The 14,045-nt window shown below is 44.5% G+C and overlaps 1 protein-coding gene across 1 annotated transcript in view; it reads left to right on the top strand.

Moving 5' to 3' along the window:
* Positions 1 to 14,045, top strand: part of LOC109881568 (ATP-binding cassette sub-family C member 9-like) — a 62,085-nt gene that overhangs the window by 40,518 nt on the left and 7,522 nt on the right. Inside the window, 8 exon segments of the mRNA XM_031815373.1 lie at positions 88 to 245; positions 459 to 551; positions 1,310 to 1,412; positions 1,728 to 1,838; positions 2,905 to 3,025; positions 8,649 to 8,779; positions 11,221 to 11,299; positions 13,870 to 13,978. Coding sequence (XP_031671233.1) covers positions 88 to 245; positions 459 to 551; positions 1,310 to 1,412; positions 1,728 to 1,838; positions 2,905 to 3,025; positions 8,649 to 8,779; positions 11,221 to 11,299; positions 13,870 to 13,978 — 905 coding nt within the window.

The raw sequence follows: 14,045 nt of genomic DNA, 5'->3' as shown, positions 1-14,045 counted from the left end.
CCCCCCCCCTCTCTCTATCCCCCCTCTCTCTTCTCTCCCCCCCTCTCTCTCTACCCCCCCCCCCTCTTCTATCCTCCCTTTCTCCAGCACATCCCTCCTACCCTGGAGTCTTTGACCCGCTCCACTCTGCTCTGCCTGTCAGCCATCGGGGTCATAGCGTTCGTCACCCCAAGCTTCCTCATCGCTCTGATTCCTCTGGCTGTGTCCTTCTACTTTATACAGAAGTACTTCCGGGTCGCCTCAAAGTGAGTTCACTGGGCAGACCTAGTCCATTTCAGCTCAATGTAGTTTCCTTTTACAGTATCACAACAGCATCACAACTTCAAATTCTCTCTCTCTCCCTCTAACTATCTTATCTGTCTCTCTCTGTCAGGACTACCTGGGCGCTGTCATTGTGTTATACTATGCTTTTCGTCTCTGTTTCCACATTGTCCAGACTTTTCTTCTTTCTCTCTCAGGGACCTTCAGGACTTAGATGACTCCACCCAGCTTCCTCTGCTCTGCCACTTCTCTGAGACTGCAGAGGGACTCACCACCATCCGAGCATTCAGGCCAGTGTACCATACACACACACATGCACACACACAGGCACACACACACACACACGCACACACACGTGTGACAGAGTGGAAATTTAAGCCCAGAGCATCGTTACACAACATACTCAAGAAGCACTTATAGGTTTTAGGAAGGCAGTGACACTGTACTTAGCGATCCGAAACGCGAAACAAAGTGGTGGATTTGTTGACACTGGAGGTTAATTCCTTTGCGTATATGTAATATTAGTGTGAACAACTTGAATCCCATCTAGAGGTCTTCCAACCCATCCAGAACCATTCATTATTCATGGAGGAAGGAGGACATCACAAACCCAAATCTTTCTCTTGATCCAGAATGACATGTACCCCACTCTAAACAGTTCACGAACATTCCTCCTTTTCCCCAGAATCGTGGTAATCCAACATTAAACAGCTCTCACGGTTACTACCCCTCACACAGCCTCTTCCTCCCTGAAGACTTCCTCATCTTGGCAGCACCGTGGCTTCTTCTCTTTCTCTCTTGGTCCAATGTTAGATGTCACTTAGCTATGTAGCAGCCATGGTCCAACTCACATCATCAGGCACGTTAGTCCAGTCCTGAAACAATCCCACTTCAGTGTTTGTCTAACGGAGGTGGTTCTATGAACCATAACCAGGACTGGGACCTGGAGACGTACGGATGAACACAGTCTAGACGCCGGGTTCAAACCTGGTCACATGGGAAATAATCTGGTAGGTATTAGCTATATTATTTTCCATTTGTTCTTCAGACATGAATCTCGATTCAAGCAGAAGATGCTGGAGCTGACAGATACCAACAACACAGCCTACCTGTTCCTCTCTGCTGCCAATCGCTGGTTGGAGGTCAGAACGGTGAGATCACATTCATGTCCATGATTCAACCATGACATTATTAAGAAGATATGGGACTATTGTAATACTAATGGTATCTTACTGAGTAACACAATACACCCTGAGTAACACAATACTCCCTGAGTAACACAATACTCCCTGAGTAACACAATACTCCCTGAGTAACACAATACTCCCTGGTTTCTTATCACACTGAGCTGCAAAATTTGAAGAAATTACTTTTTGAGATTAGAGCTAAATGCTGTGTTGAATTCACAACTTCTCTCTCTCTGTCTCTCCCTCTAACTATCTTATCTGACTCTCTTTCTCTTTCAGGACTACCTGGGTGCTGTCATTGTGTTAACAGCAGCAGTAGCCTCAATATGGAGCTCTGGCAAGAGCCTTCCCTCTAGCATGGTGGGGTTAGGCCTGACCTACGCCCTCACAGTGAGTCAACGTGTTACACGATTGTGTGTAGAGGTAGGTGAAGGAGTCAGGCGCAGGAGAGCAGAGATGTCCGAGATGTGCTATTTAATGGGAAAGTCCACAAACATACAGGTCAGGAACAATACCAAAAAACAAACGCCCTCGACAACCGAGAAACCACTTATTCACGGAAGGAGGGAAAACAACGCTCCTAAGTATATACACACTTGGTATAATACGTGGAAACAAAATAGGCACAACCTTAACGAGCAACATCACACGAATAATCCCCCACAAACCTAGGCAGGCAACAGGGGTAATTATACACACAGAAATGAAGGCAAATGAAACCAGGTGTGAAAAAAGCAAAGAGAAACCAACAGAAAAGGAAACAAGGATCGGTGATGGCTAGTAGACCGCCGAGCGCCGCCCCAACAAGGAGAGGAAGCCGTGACACAACGTCTCCCCAATGTCACACAAACATGAATATACCCACAGAACAGAAACAACATACAGGATCAACTTCATCAAATGAGAATCTTTTTAATAACAGGCCCTTATTCACCTGGATCTGATTGTAGTTTTAGTTACAAGATGTCAAGGCAGCAAGTGTTTAGACAACGTATTCAGTAGAACATTTATGGAGCTGTCCAGAGAAGGACTGCATCAGTCACATTACTGAGAGGAGTGTTGTTGACAGTCCTTCCTCTCCCACTGCCAGTAGATGTGTGAAACAATAGAAGCTGTATTGTCCTCAGCATCCATCTTGTTTGTACTGTCACAGTATTGTTTTCTGTAGGCTTATCACTCCTCAGAAAGCATGGCCCTTCCACGACTCTTCTCCATAGCACTCTCTTCTGACTGATCAGCCTTTTATGTATTCTTCTCAACCATTAAATACTTTGGTTTACCTCATATTGTTCAAGGCAATGGGCAAAAAAGACTCCCACTCAGACTTATTAGAATAATAATAATAACAATTATTATAATTAATAGTATTATTATAATAGTATTATTTCTATACCTAGTAAGGACACTTCATAGAACATGGATTAAATATATATTGTGTTTACCTCCCGTTACCCAGGTGACCAACTACCTGAACTGGGTGGTGAGGAACCTGGCTGACTTAGAGGTCCAGATGGCTGCTGTCAAGAAGGTCAACAGCTTCCTGAGTACAGAGTCTGAGAACTACGAAGGCTCCATGGGTAAACTAAACACACTCCCACACCAAAATGCTGCTTCCCAATACCCTGGAGTCTCTTGTGACAGAAGCTGGACAGTGCACACACCAAGATGTGTGTAAACACACAGTCAATAGAACAGAGTAATGGAATACTGCTGAAACACACAGTCAATAGAACAGGGTAATGGAATCCTGCTGAAACACACAATCAATAGAAACAGAGTAATGGAATCCTGCTGAAACACACAGTCAATAGAACAGGGGTAATGGAATCCTGCTGAAACACACAGTCAATAGAACAGGGTAATGGAATCCTGCTGAAACACACATCATAGAACAGGGTAATGGATTCCTGCTGAAACACACAGTCAATAGAACAGGGTAATGGAATCCTGCTGAAACACACAATCAATAGAACAGGGTAATGGAATCCTGCTGAAACACACAGGGCAATAGAACAGGGTATGGAATCCTGCTGAAACACACAGGCAATAGAACAGGGTAATGGAATCCTGCTGAAACACACATGTCAATAGAACAGGGTAATGGAATCCTGCTGAAACACACAGGCAATCGAACAGAGTAATGGAATCCTGCTGAACACACAGTCAATAGAACAGAGTAATGGAATCCTGCTGAAACACACAATCAATAGAACAGGGTAATGGAATCCTGCTGAAACACACAGTCAATAGAACAAGAGTAATGGAATCCTGCTGAAACACACAATCAATAGACAGGGTATGGAATCCTGCTGAAAACACACAGTCAATAGAACAGAGTAATGGAATCCTGCTGAAACACACAGTCAATAGAACAGAGTAATGGAATCCTGCTGAAACACACAGGCAATAGAACAGAGTAATGGAATCCTGCTGAAACACACAGGCAATAGAACAGGGTAATGGAATACTGCTGAAACACACAGTCAATAGAACAGAGTAATGGAATCCTGCTGAAACACACAGGCAATAGAACAGGGTATGGAATACTGCTGAAACACACAGGCAATAGAACAGGGTAATGGAATCCTGCTGAAACACACAGTCAATAGAACAGGGTAGGTAATGGAATCCTGCTGAAAAACACACAGTCAATAGAACAGGGTAATGGAATCCTGCTGTGAAAACACAGTCAATAGAACAGGGTAATGGAATCCTGCTGAAACACACAATCAATAGAACAGAGTAATGGAATCCTGCTGAAACACACAATCAAATAGAACAGAGTAATGAATCCTGCTGAAACACCACATCATAGAACAGAGTAATGGAATCCTGCTGAACACACAATCAATAGAACAGAGTAATGGAATCCTGCTGAAACACACAATCAATAGAACAGGGTAATGGAATCCTGCTGAAACACACAGTCAATAGCAACAGGGTAATGGAATCCTGCTGAAAAACACACAATCAATAGAACAGGGTAATGGAATCCTTGCTGAAACACACAGTCAATAGAAACAGGGTAATGGAATCCTGCTGAAACACACAATCAATAGAACAGGGTAATGGAATCCTGCTTGAAACACACAGGCATAGAACAGTGTAATGGAATCCTGCTGAAACACACAGGCAATAGAACAGGGTAATGGAATCCTGCTGAAACACACAGTCAATAGAACAGGGTAATGGAATCCTGCTGAAACAACAGGCAATAGAACAGAGTAATGGAATCCTGCTGAAACACACAGTCAATAGAACAGAGTAATGGAATCCTGCTGAAACAACACAATCAATAGAACAGGGTAATGGAAATCCTGCTGAAACACACAGTCAATAGAACAGAGTAATGGAATCCTGCTGAAAACACACAATCAATAGAACAGGGTAATGGAATCCTGCTGAAACACACAGTCAATAGAACAGAGTTAATGGAATCCTGCTGAACACACAGTCAATAGAACAGAGTAATGGAATCCTGCTGAAAACACACAGGCAATAGAACAGAGTAATGGAATCCTGCTGAAACACACAGGCAATAGAACAGGGTAATGGAATACTGCTGAAACACACAGTCAATAGAACAGAGTAATGGAATCCTGCTGAAACACACAGGCAATAGAACAGGGTAATGGAATACTGCTGAAACACACAGTCAATAGAACAGGGTAATGGAATCCTGCTGAAACACACAGTCAATAGAACAGGGTAATGGAATCCTGCTGAAACACACAGTCAATAGAACAGGGTCATGGAATCCTGCTGAAACACACAGTCAATAGAACAGGGTAATGGAATCCTGCTGAAACACACAGTCAATAGAACAGGGTAATGGAAATCCTGCTGAAACACACAGTCAATAGACAGAGTAATGGAATCCTGCTGAAACACACAATCAATAGAACAGAGTAATGGAATCCTGCTGAAACACACAATCAATAGAACAGAGTAATGGAATGCTGCTGAAACACACAATCATAGAACAGGGTAATGGAATCCTGCTGAAACACACAGTCAATAGAACAGGGTAATGGAATCCTGCTGAAACACACAGTCAATAGAACAGGGTAATGGAATCCTGCTGAAACACACAGTCAATAGAACAGAGTAATGGAATACTGCTGAAAACACACAATCAATAGAACAGAGTAATGGAATCCTGCTGAAACACACAATCAATAGAACAGAGTAATGGAATCCTGCTGAAACACACAATCAATAGAACAGAGTAATGGAATCCTGCTGAAACACACAGTCAATAGAACAGAGTAATGGAATCCTGCTGAAAACACACAATCAATAGAACAGAGTAATGGAATCCTGCTGAAACACACAGTCAATAGAACAGAGTAATGGAATCCTGCTGAAACACACAGTCAATAGAACAGAGTAATGGAATCTGAAACACACAGTTCAAAATATGGTCATCATCTCTGCTCACGCTATTTGAAAAGTCCCTCACAAAATGAAATCCATAGATGCTCAACTAAGCACTCACCCATGACAGACTGTAGCTGGCCAGTGTGCTGCACAATCTGGTTCTGTGTTCCGAGATCAAATCAAATCAAATACAATTGTATTTGTCACATGCGCTGAATACAACAGGTGTAGACTTTACAGTGAAATGTTTACTTACAAGCCTTTAACCAACAATGCAGTTATTAAGAAAAATACCTACAAAATAAGAAATAATACTACAAAAATAATGAAAGAGCAGCAGTAGAATAACAATAGTGAGGCTGTATACAGAGTCTTTAGTAAAGGGGCAGCCGGTAGGCAGCCTAGTGGTTAGAGTGTTGGACTAGTAACCCAAAGGTTAACAAGATCGAATCCCTGAGCTGTCAAGGTACAAATCTGTCGTTCTCCTCCCCCTGAACAAGGCAGTTAACCCACTGTTCCTAGGCCGTAATTATAAATAAGAATTTGTTCTTAACTGACTTGCCTAGTTAAATAAATATAGAAAAGTAAGCACTGATTGAAGCTTCCATTTATCAAATGTCTCTCCAACATGTAACAGCGAGGATGGCTCAACATAGTCTAGGCGTCTACACATCTATAAGGACTATATTTAAAAATCCATGGCAGTAGAACAGTCAACTGCACAGGGCAACAATCTGACAGTATGGTAATGTCTTTAGATTTACAGTGTGGAGGCAGAACGACCTGACACAGTGTTTCTCCTCCCAAATTCCAACATCATTTCTCTAGTGTGTCTCTGTGGAGTTTACAATAGTCCCGTTACGGGTCTCCTTCCAAAGCAGCATCGAAGTTTAAGTGATGTGCTGTTGCCATGGCGATGTTAAAAAAAGAAGAGAAGGGGGTCATGTCTCTTGGGGGAGGAAGATAAGAGGGCTAGACTGTGCTGCTGCTCCAGTTTCAACTGTTCTGCCTTATTATTATTCGACCATGCTGGTCATTTATGAACATTTGAACATCTTGGCCATGTTCTGTTATAATCTCCACCCGGCACAGCCAGAAGAGGACTGGCCACCCCACATAGCCTGGTTCCTCTCTAGGTTTCTTCCTAGGTATTGGCCTTTCTAGGGAGTTTTCCTAGCCACCGTGCTTCTACACCTGCATTGCTTGCTGTTTGGGGTTTTAGGCTGGGTTTCTGTACAGCACTTTGAGATATCAGCTGATGTACGAAGGGCTATATAAATAAATTTGATTTGATTTGATTTAGAACTAAGGGAGGAGCATGAGGGAGAGAGTTCTTGTGGAACAACGAGGAGGTGGGATTGAAGAGGAGAGGAGAGGAGGAGGAAGAGATGGTTGGGAGGGAGGAGAGAGTCCCCCATCTCTAGAGCCGTGGCCCTGCTAGAGTCCTGTGGTCAAAGAACCCCTGCCAGAGTGGGCTGTCCTCCTACACTGTGACGTAATGGAAAGTTTGGCCCTGATAGCAGTACAACGATAATAAGTGGATCTTGTCCAAGCAACGAGCTGTCATCTTGCCATCCTTCCCTTTGATTCATTTAGTCCTTTTGTTTCCTCTGCATCCGTTCGCAGCCCTTAAGGTTGGTGGAGAAAACCACCAACCCTTATTTTAAGGACTGCATGCATGGTTTTAGCAGTAAAACACAGAGTACTTTTGAAGTAGCCAAATGCTGCAGTCTAAACAGACCAGAGCCTGGTCACAGAATCAAGAGTGGTCCTGAGTAGCACTTAGGGCACCACTTTTGACAAAGAGACCTCTGTTTACTGCATCGTCAGTTGTGTGACTGTCCCCAAATTCACTACTGTATGACTGTCCTGGATGCATTACTGTATGACTGTCCTGGATGTCCTACTGTATGACTGTCCCCAAATTCACTACTGTATGACTGTCCTGGAGGTCCTACTGTATGACTGTCCGGGATGTCCTACTGTATGACTGTCCTGGAAGTCCTACTGTATGACTGTCCTGGATGTCCTACTGTATGACTGTCCTGGATGTCCTACTGTATGACTGTCCTGGATGTCCTACTGTATGACTGTCCTGGAAGTCGTACTGTATGACTGTCCTGGATGTCCTACTGTATGACTGTCCTGGATGTCCTACTGTATGACTGTCCTGGATGTCCTACTGTATGACTGTCCTGGATGTCCTACTGTATGACTGTCCTGGATGTCCTACTGTATGACTGTCCTGGAAGTCGTACTGTATGACTGTCCTGGATGTCCTACTGCATGACTGTCCTGGATGTCCTACTGTATGACTGTCCTGGATGTCCTACTGTATGACTGTCCTGGATGTCCTACTGTATGACTGTCCCCAAATTTACTACTGTATGACTGTCCTGGATGTCCTACTGTATGACTGTCCTGGATGTCCTACTGTATGACTGTCCTGGATGTCCTACTGTATGACTGTCCCCAAATTCACTACTGTATGACTGTCCTGGATGTTCTACTGCATGACTGTCCCCAAATTCATTACTGTATGACTGTCTTGGATGTTCTACTGTATGACTGTCTTGGATGTTCTACTGTATGACTGTCCTGGATGTTCTACTGTATGACTGTCCTGGATGTCCTACTGTATGACTGTCCTGGATGTACTACTGTATGTGTTATTGTGCCGTAGGCTATAACTAGGGCCCAGAGTTTTTCTGTTCCTGTCAAGGAAAAACTGCTAACCCTAGTTATTGTGTGTGACCACAGTATATAATTACACATCTCATTCATGTTTTGTTAATGGTTGACTATATGTGTTCTTTCCAGATACCACCCAGGTCCCCGAGGACTGGCCCCAGCATGGAGAGATAAAGATCCAGGATCTGTGTGTCCGTTACGACCCCCTTCTGAAACCTGTCCTCAAACACGTCAATGCCTACATCAACCCCGGACAGAAGGTAAGTAACAGCCCTGTGTCTTAAAGCAACTGTGAGATGGAACATTGTTGCTGTAGCTTCAATAAAGATCACATTTAGGGAGCTAAGCAACCCCGGACAGAAGCTAAGTCACACCCACTCACAGAGCCCTCCCTTAATGCAACTGTGACATCACACGTTGTTCCTGACTATATCACTGAATAAAGATCACTTTTAGGGAGCTAAGCAACCCTGGACAGAAGCTAAGTCACACCCACTCACAGAGCCCTCCCTTAATGCAACTGTGACATCACACGTTGTTCCTGACTATATCGCTGAATAAAGATCACTTTTAGGGAGCTAAGCAACCCCGGACAGAAGCTAAGTCACACCCACTCACAGAGCCCTCCCTTAATGCAACTGTGACATCACACGTTGTTCCTGACTATATCGCTGAATAAAGATCACATTTGAACGCAGTGAAAGCAGTGAAAAGCAAGCAGACGTTTACTTTCTGTTTGAATCACAGCCCTGTGTCTAAACGCAACGGTGAGTTGACACGTAGTGAAGAAACGGACTAGTTGGTCGCGGCGACTCTGTGTGGCGTGCGTCTTACCACTTTCTGCACACACATGTCCGTTCTCTCAGGGCAGTGTTACTGTACCTCAGCAGACTCCTGCTATCTGACCTGACTGATGAGGCTGCTTCACTTCTGCTGTGAGGAGCCTGAATGCAGATACACAGGTAGAGAGAGATATTCAGTCCAGAGCAGAGAATCAGAGATACAGAGCTACTAGAACTCCTTCTGAGACCGTGTTCTTCAGTCCTGGTCCTAGAGAGACACGGGTTGTGCAGGCTTTTGATCCAGCCCAGTACCAACACACCACAGGAGGTTGGTGGCACCTTAATTGGGGAGGACGGGCTCGTGGTAACGGCTGGAGTGGAATAGGTAGAATGGTATCAAACATATCAAACACATGGGTTGATGCCATTCCATTCACTCCGTTCCAGACGTTATTATGAGCCGTCCTCCCCTCAGCAGCCTCCACTGCAACACACATTATTCAACTGATTGAGTAGTTCATGGAGCCCTTGACTTGTTGAATCAGGTGTGTTCGTTCATGCTGGGTTCATAGCCAGGTGTAAGGCGTCTCGGTGTAGCAGGTAAGGCGGAGTCAGGCACAGCATACAGAGATGAGTAATTCACCTAACTTTACTCAAAACAACAAATATTCCAAGAAGGAAAATAATCAAGCTCACAAATACAGACCAACTTACAACGAACAAACACGCACAAACCAGGGGGAACCACAGGGTTAAATAAGGAACATATAATTATGGGATGGAAACCAGGTGTGTACAATGAAGACAAAACAAATGGAAAATGAAAAGTGGATCGGCGGCGGCAAGAAAACTAGTGACGTCAACCACGAACACCGCCCAAACACCGCCCGAACACCGCCCGAACACCGCCGAACACCGCCCGAACAAGGAGAGGGACCAACTGCGGCAGAAGTCTTGACACCAGGACTGAAGTCTTGACACCAGGACTGAAGTCTTGACACCAGGACTGAAGTAGGTGTTCTAGTATCGCTCTTTGACTCCGTGCTCTATAAGCAGGGCTGGATATTAGGTATCTCTCTATCTGTGTATCTGTGAGTGCTCTATAAGCAGGGCTGGATATTAGGTATCTCTCTCTATCTGTGTATCTGTGAGTGCTCTATAAGCAGGGCTGGATATTAGGTATCTCTCTCTATCTGTGTATCTGTGAGTGCTCTGTAAGCAGGGCTGGATATTAGGGATCTCTCTATCTGTGTATCTGTGAGTGCTCTATAAGCAGGGCTGGATATTAGGGATCTCTCTATCTGTGTATCTGTGACTGTGTCTCATAAGCATTCCAGGGCTGATATTATGTCTGGAAGATCATGATGATTTTAGTGTCTCCTGCTGAGCCTCAATTTCTACAACCACCCTGTATTCCCCTTTAAATCTGACTCAGTTTAGGTATCACAGTAATCCTCATATACTCAAACATCTTAAATCTGGGGATATACACCCTTAGTAGAGAGGCCTGGCTGTGTGTGTGTGGTGTCTTTGACCAATGAGAGAAAGCGTGAGTGTGGAACTGTATCTAAGAACAGTAATGTATTGTGGTTGTATGTGAGGCTGACTGCTTGTTTATGGGTAGCTGTAGCTCCATCTTTACAGTAACTACACTGTAAAAAATACAATCCTGTTGTTTTTAAGGTCATTTACTGCCAGCCAGTTGCCTGTTAGTTACTGAAAAAAAGGGACACTATGTTACTGTAAACTTTACAGTAATGTACTGTTAAATTAAAGTTTCTGTAGGACTTACCTTGTGAGGAAAACCTCCTAGTCTTGTTCCTGAGAGTAGAGGGCCAAGCTGTGACAGATTGTGTCTCCCACTGGCGTGAAATGACGGTTTAATAACTAATCCCTCTTTCTCCCTCTCCTCTCTCTAGGTGGGCATCTGTGGACGCACAGGAAGTGGAAAGTCCTCCCTCTCTCTGGCCTTCTTCAATATGGTCGACGTGTTTGAAGGTTAGTCTCCTGTGATTCAGGTGTAGAAGGTCTCTGAAACTGTGGACAGGAGCCTTGATGCTCAGGTCTAGCACTCGTTACACAGCTACCTCATAGTGACTGTCTGGTTTTATTTTACAGTAGATTGAAAGAAGTGGTTGTACAAAACCCTCTCACAGTCCTCCCCACAATCCTCCCCACAATTCTCCTCACAGTCCTCCTCACAGTCCTCCCCACAATCCTCCTCACAGTCCTCCCCACAATCCTCCTCACAGTCCTCCCCACAATCCTCCTCACAGTCCTCCCCACAGTCCTCCCCACAGTCTACCTCACAGTGCTCCTCACAGTCCTCCCCACAGTGCTCCTCACAGTCCTCCCCACAGTCCTCCCCACAGTCCACCTCACAGTGCTCCTCACAGTCCTCCCCACAGTCCTCCCCACAGTCCACCTCACAGTGCTCCTCACAGTCCTCCCCACAGTGCTCCCCACAGTCCTCCTCACAGTCCTCCCCACAGTCCTCCCCACAGTCCACCTCACAGTCCTCCCCACAGTCCTCCCCACAGTCCACCTCACAGTCCACCTCACAGTCCTCCCCGACTCTTTTTCAGTAGTGAAGTGTTAGTGGACATAACATAACTATGGTGACTGCAACCAAACGCTGACACCAAAGGTCAAACTGTTTCCTTGACTTTCCTGTCCCAAAGTGCCCATTCAAAAGTCAGAGGGAGGCTTATAATATGATAGTTAGTTTGAGTGGAGCTGTGTTTATTCTCATCTGATAAAGGGAAATAGGTCCTCTGCTGAAATCCATAGCCTCCCTTTAGTTTCCTCTGTTTACACAGTACGGCCCTGTGGTCACTGTCATCCTGACATCCTCTGATGATGTCATATTTAGTTGTCCTTTGTACACAACTTTCTGCAGGGGGCCTGTTATTGTTAGTATGCATATCTCCAGCCTCTGGCCAAATGTCATAAATAGAATAATCAAAACATAATGTTCTGGATTTATTTTCCTACGTTGAACATCAGTTTGTCAGAATCCACTGATAAACAACCATATGATAATATTCAGGTTTTCCTCTGAATAATCTTTTTATTTACACCACTCCTAGTCAGCCGATTCAGACAAACCCATCTTTCACCAAACCCAACATGCTCTCTTTTTCCACACGAGCACTGCTGCCGCAGACAAATGTATTTTACTTAACAATGAATTAAGACACATATTTGTTACCAGTGTCCCCTTATAAAGGCAGAGGGAGCGAGCTTGAACACTACGATGTTGACTGTAGTCGTTCTAATAGACTCGCCAGTGGACATTCTTGGGAAGATAATGTCCCCAGAAATAGACTCAATAAATAGAGGGGAAACGTGAAATATCTTCAGTGAGTTAATGATAATACATGTGATGTTCAGCTTACTTGTGTAATCTTCTACAATATACAGAACAGAATGGCATCAACAACCAGGCCATATTTGCTTTGATGCTCTCTCTCTCTGTCTGTATCTCTATGTCTCTCTCTCTGTCTGTATCTCTCTCTCTGTCTCTGTCTGTATCTCTCTCTCTCTCTCTCTGTCTGTATCTCTCTCTCTGTCTGTATCTCTCTCTCTCTGTCTGTATCTCTCTCTCTCTCTCTGTCTGTATCTCTCTCTCTGTCTGTATCTCTCTCTCTCTCTCTGTCTGTATCTCTCTCTCTCTCTCTGTCTCTGTCTGTATCTCTCTCTCTCTCTCTGTCTGTATCTCTCTCTCGGTCTGTATCTCTCTCTGTCTCTGTCTGTATCTCTCTCTGTCTCTGTCTGTATCTCTCTCTCGGTCTGTATCTCTCTCTGTCTCTGTCTGTATCTCTCTCTCTCTCTCTCTGTCTGTATCTCTCTCTCTTTCTGTATCTCTCTCTCTCTCTATGTCTGTATCTCTCTTTCTCTGTCTCTCTCTCTCTGTCTGTATCTCTCTCTCTGTCTGTCTCTCTCTCTCTGTCTCTGTCTGTATCTCTCTCTCTGTCTGTCTGTATCTCTCTCTCTCTGTCTGTATCTCTCTGTCTCTCTCTCTGTCTGTATCTCTCTGTCTCTCTCTCTCTCTGTCTCTGTCTGTATCTCTCTCTGTCTCTGTCTGTATCTCTCTATCTCTGTCTGTATCTCTCTCTCTCTGTCTCTGTCTGTATCTCTCTCGCTCTCTGTCTGTATCTTTCTCTGTCTCTGTCTGTATCTCTCTCTGTCTCTGTCTGTATCTCTCTATCTCTGTATCTCTGTATGTATCTCTCTCTCTCTGTATGTATCTCTCTATCTCTGTCTGTATCTCTGCATGTATCTCTCTCTCTCTGTCTGTAACTCTGTATGTATCTCTCTCTCTCTGTATGTATCTCTCTATCTCTGTCTGTATCTCTGTATGTATCTCTCTCTCTCTGTCTGTATCTCTGTATGTATCTCTCTCTCTCTGTATGTATCTCTCTATCTCTGTCTGTATCTCTGTATGTATCTCTCTCTCTCTGTATGTATCTCTCTATCTCTGTCTGTATATCTGTATGTATCTCTCTCTCTCTCTGTCTGTATCTCTCTCTCTCTGTCTGTATCTCTCTCTCTGCATCTCCTCTCAGGGCGGATCATCATTGATGGTATAGACATCTGTAAGCTGCCCCTCCAGACCCTGAGGTCTCGTCTGTCCATCATCCTCCAGGACCCGGTGCTGTTCAGCGGATCCATCCGGTACGTCGGCTACGTGTAGAACCTTAGAATGTTAGAACCCTTACCAGGACACTGTACGTGCAGTGAA

The sequence above is a fragment of the Oncorhynchus kisutch genome, unplaced genomic scaffold (genome assembly GCF_002021735.2).
Source record: "Oncorhynchus kisutch isolate 150728-3 unplaced genomic scaffold, Okis_V2 Okis09a-Okis19a_hom, whole genome shotgun sequence".
In the NCBI taxonomy this organism is placed as follows: Eukaryota; Metazoa; Chordata; class Actinopteri; order Salmoniformes; family Salmonidae; genus Oncorhynchus; species Oncorhynchus kisutch.
Note: the sequence above shows the minus strand (reverse complement) of the source record. Positions and strands in the feature narration are given on the sequence as shown.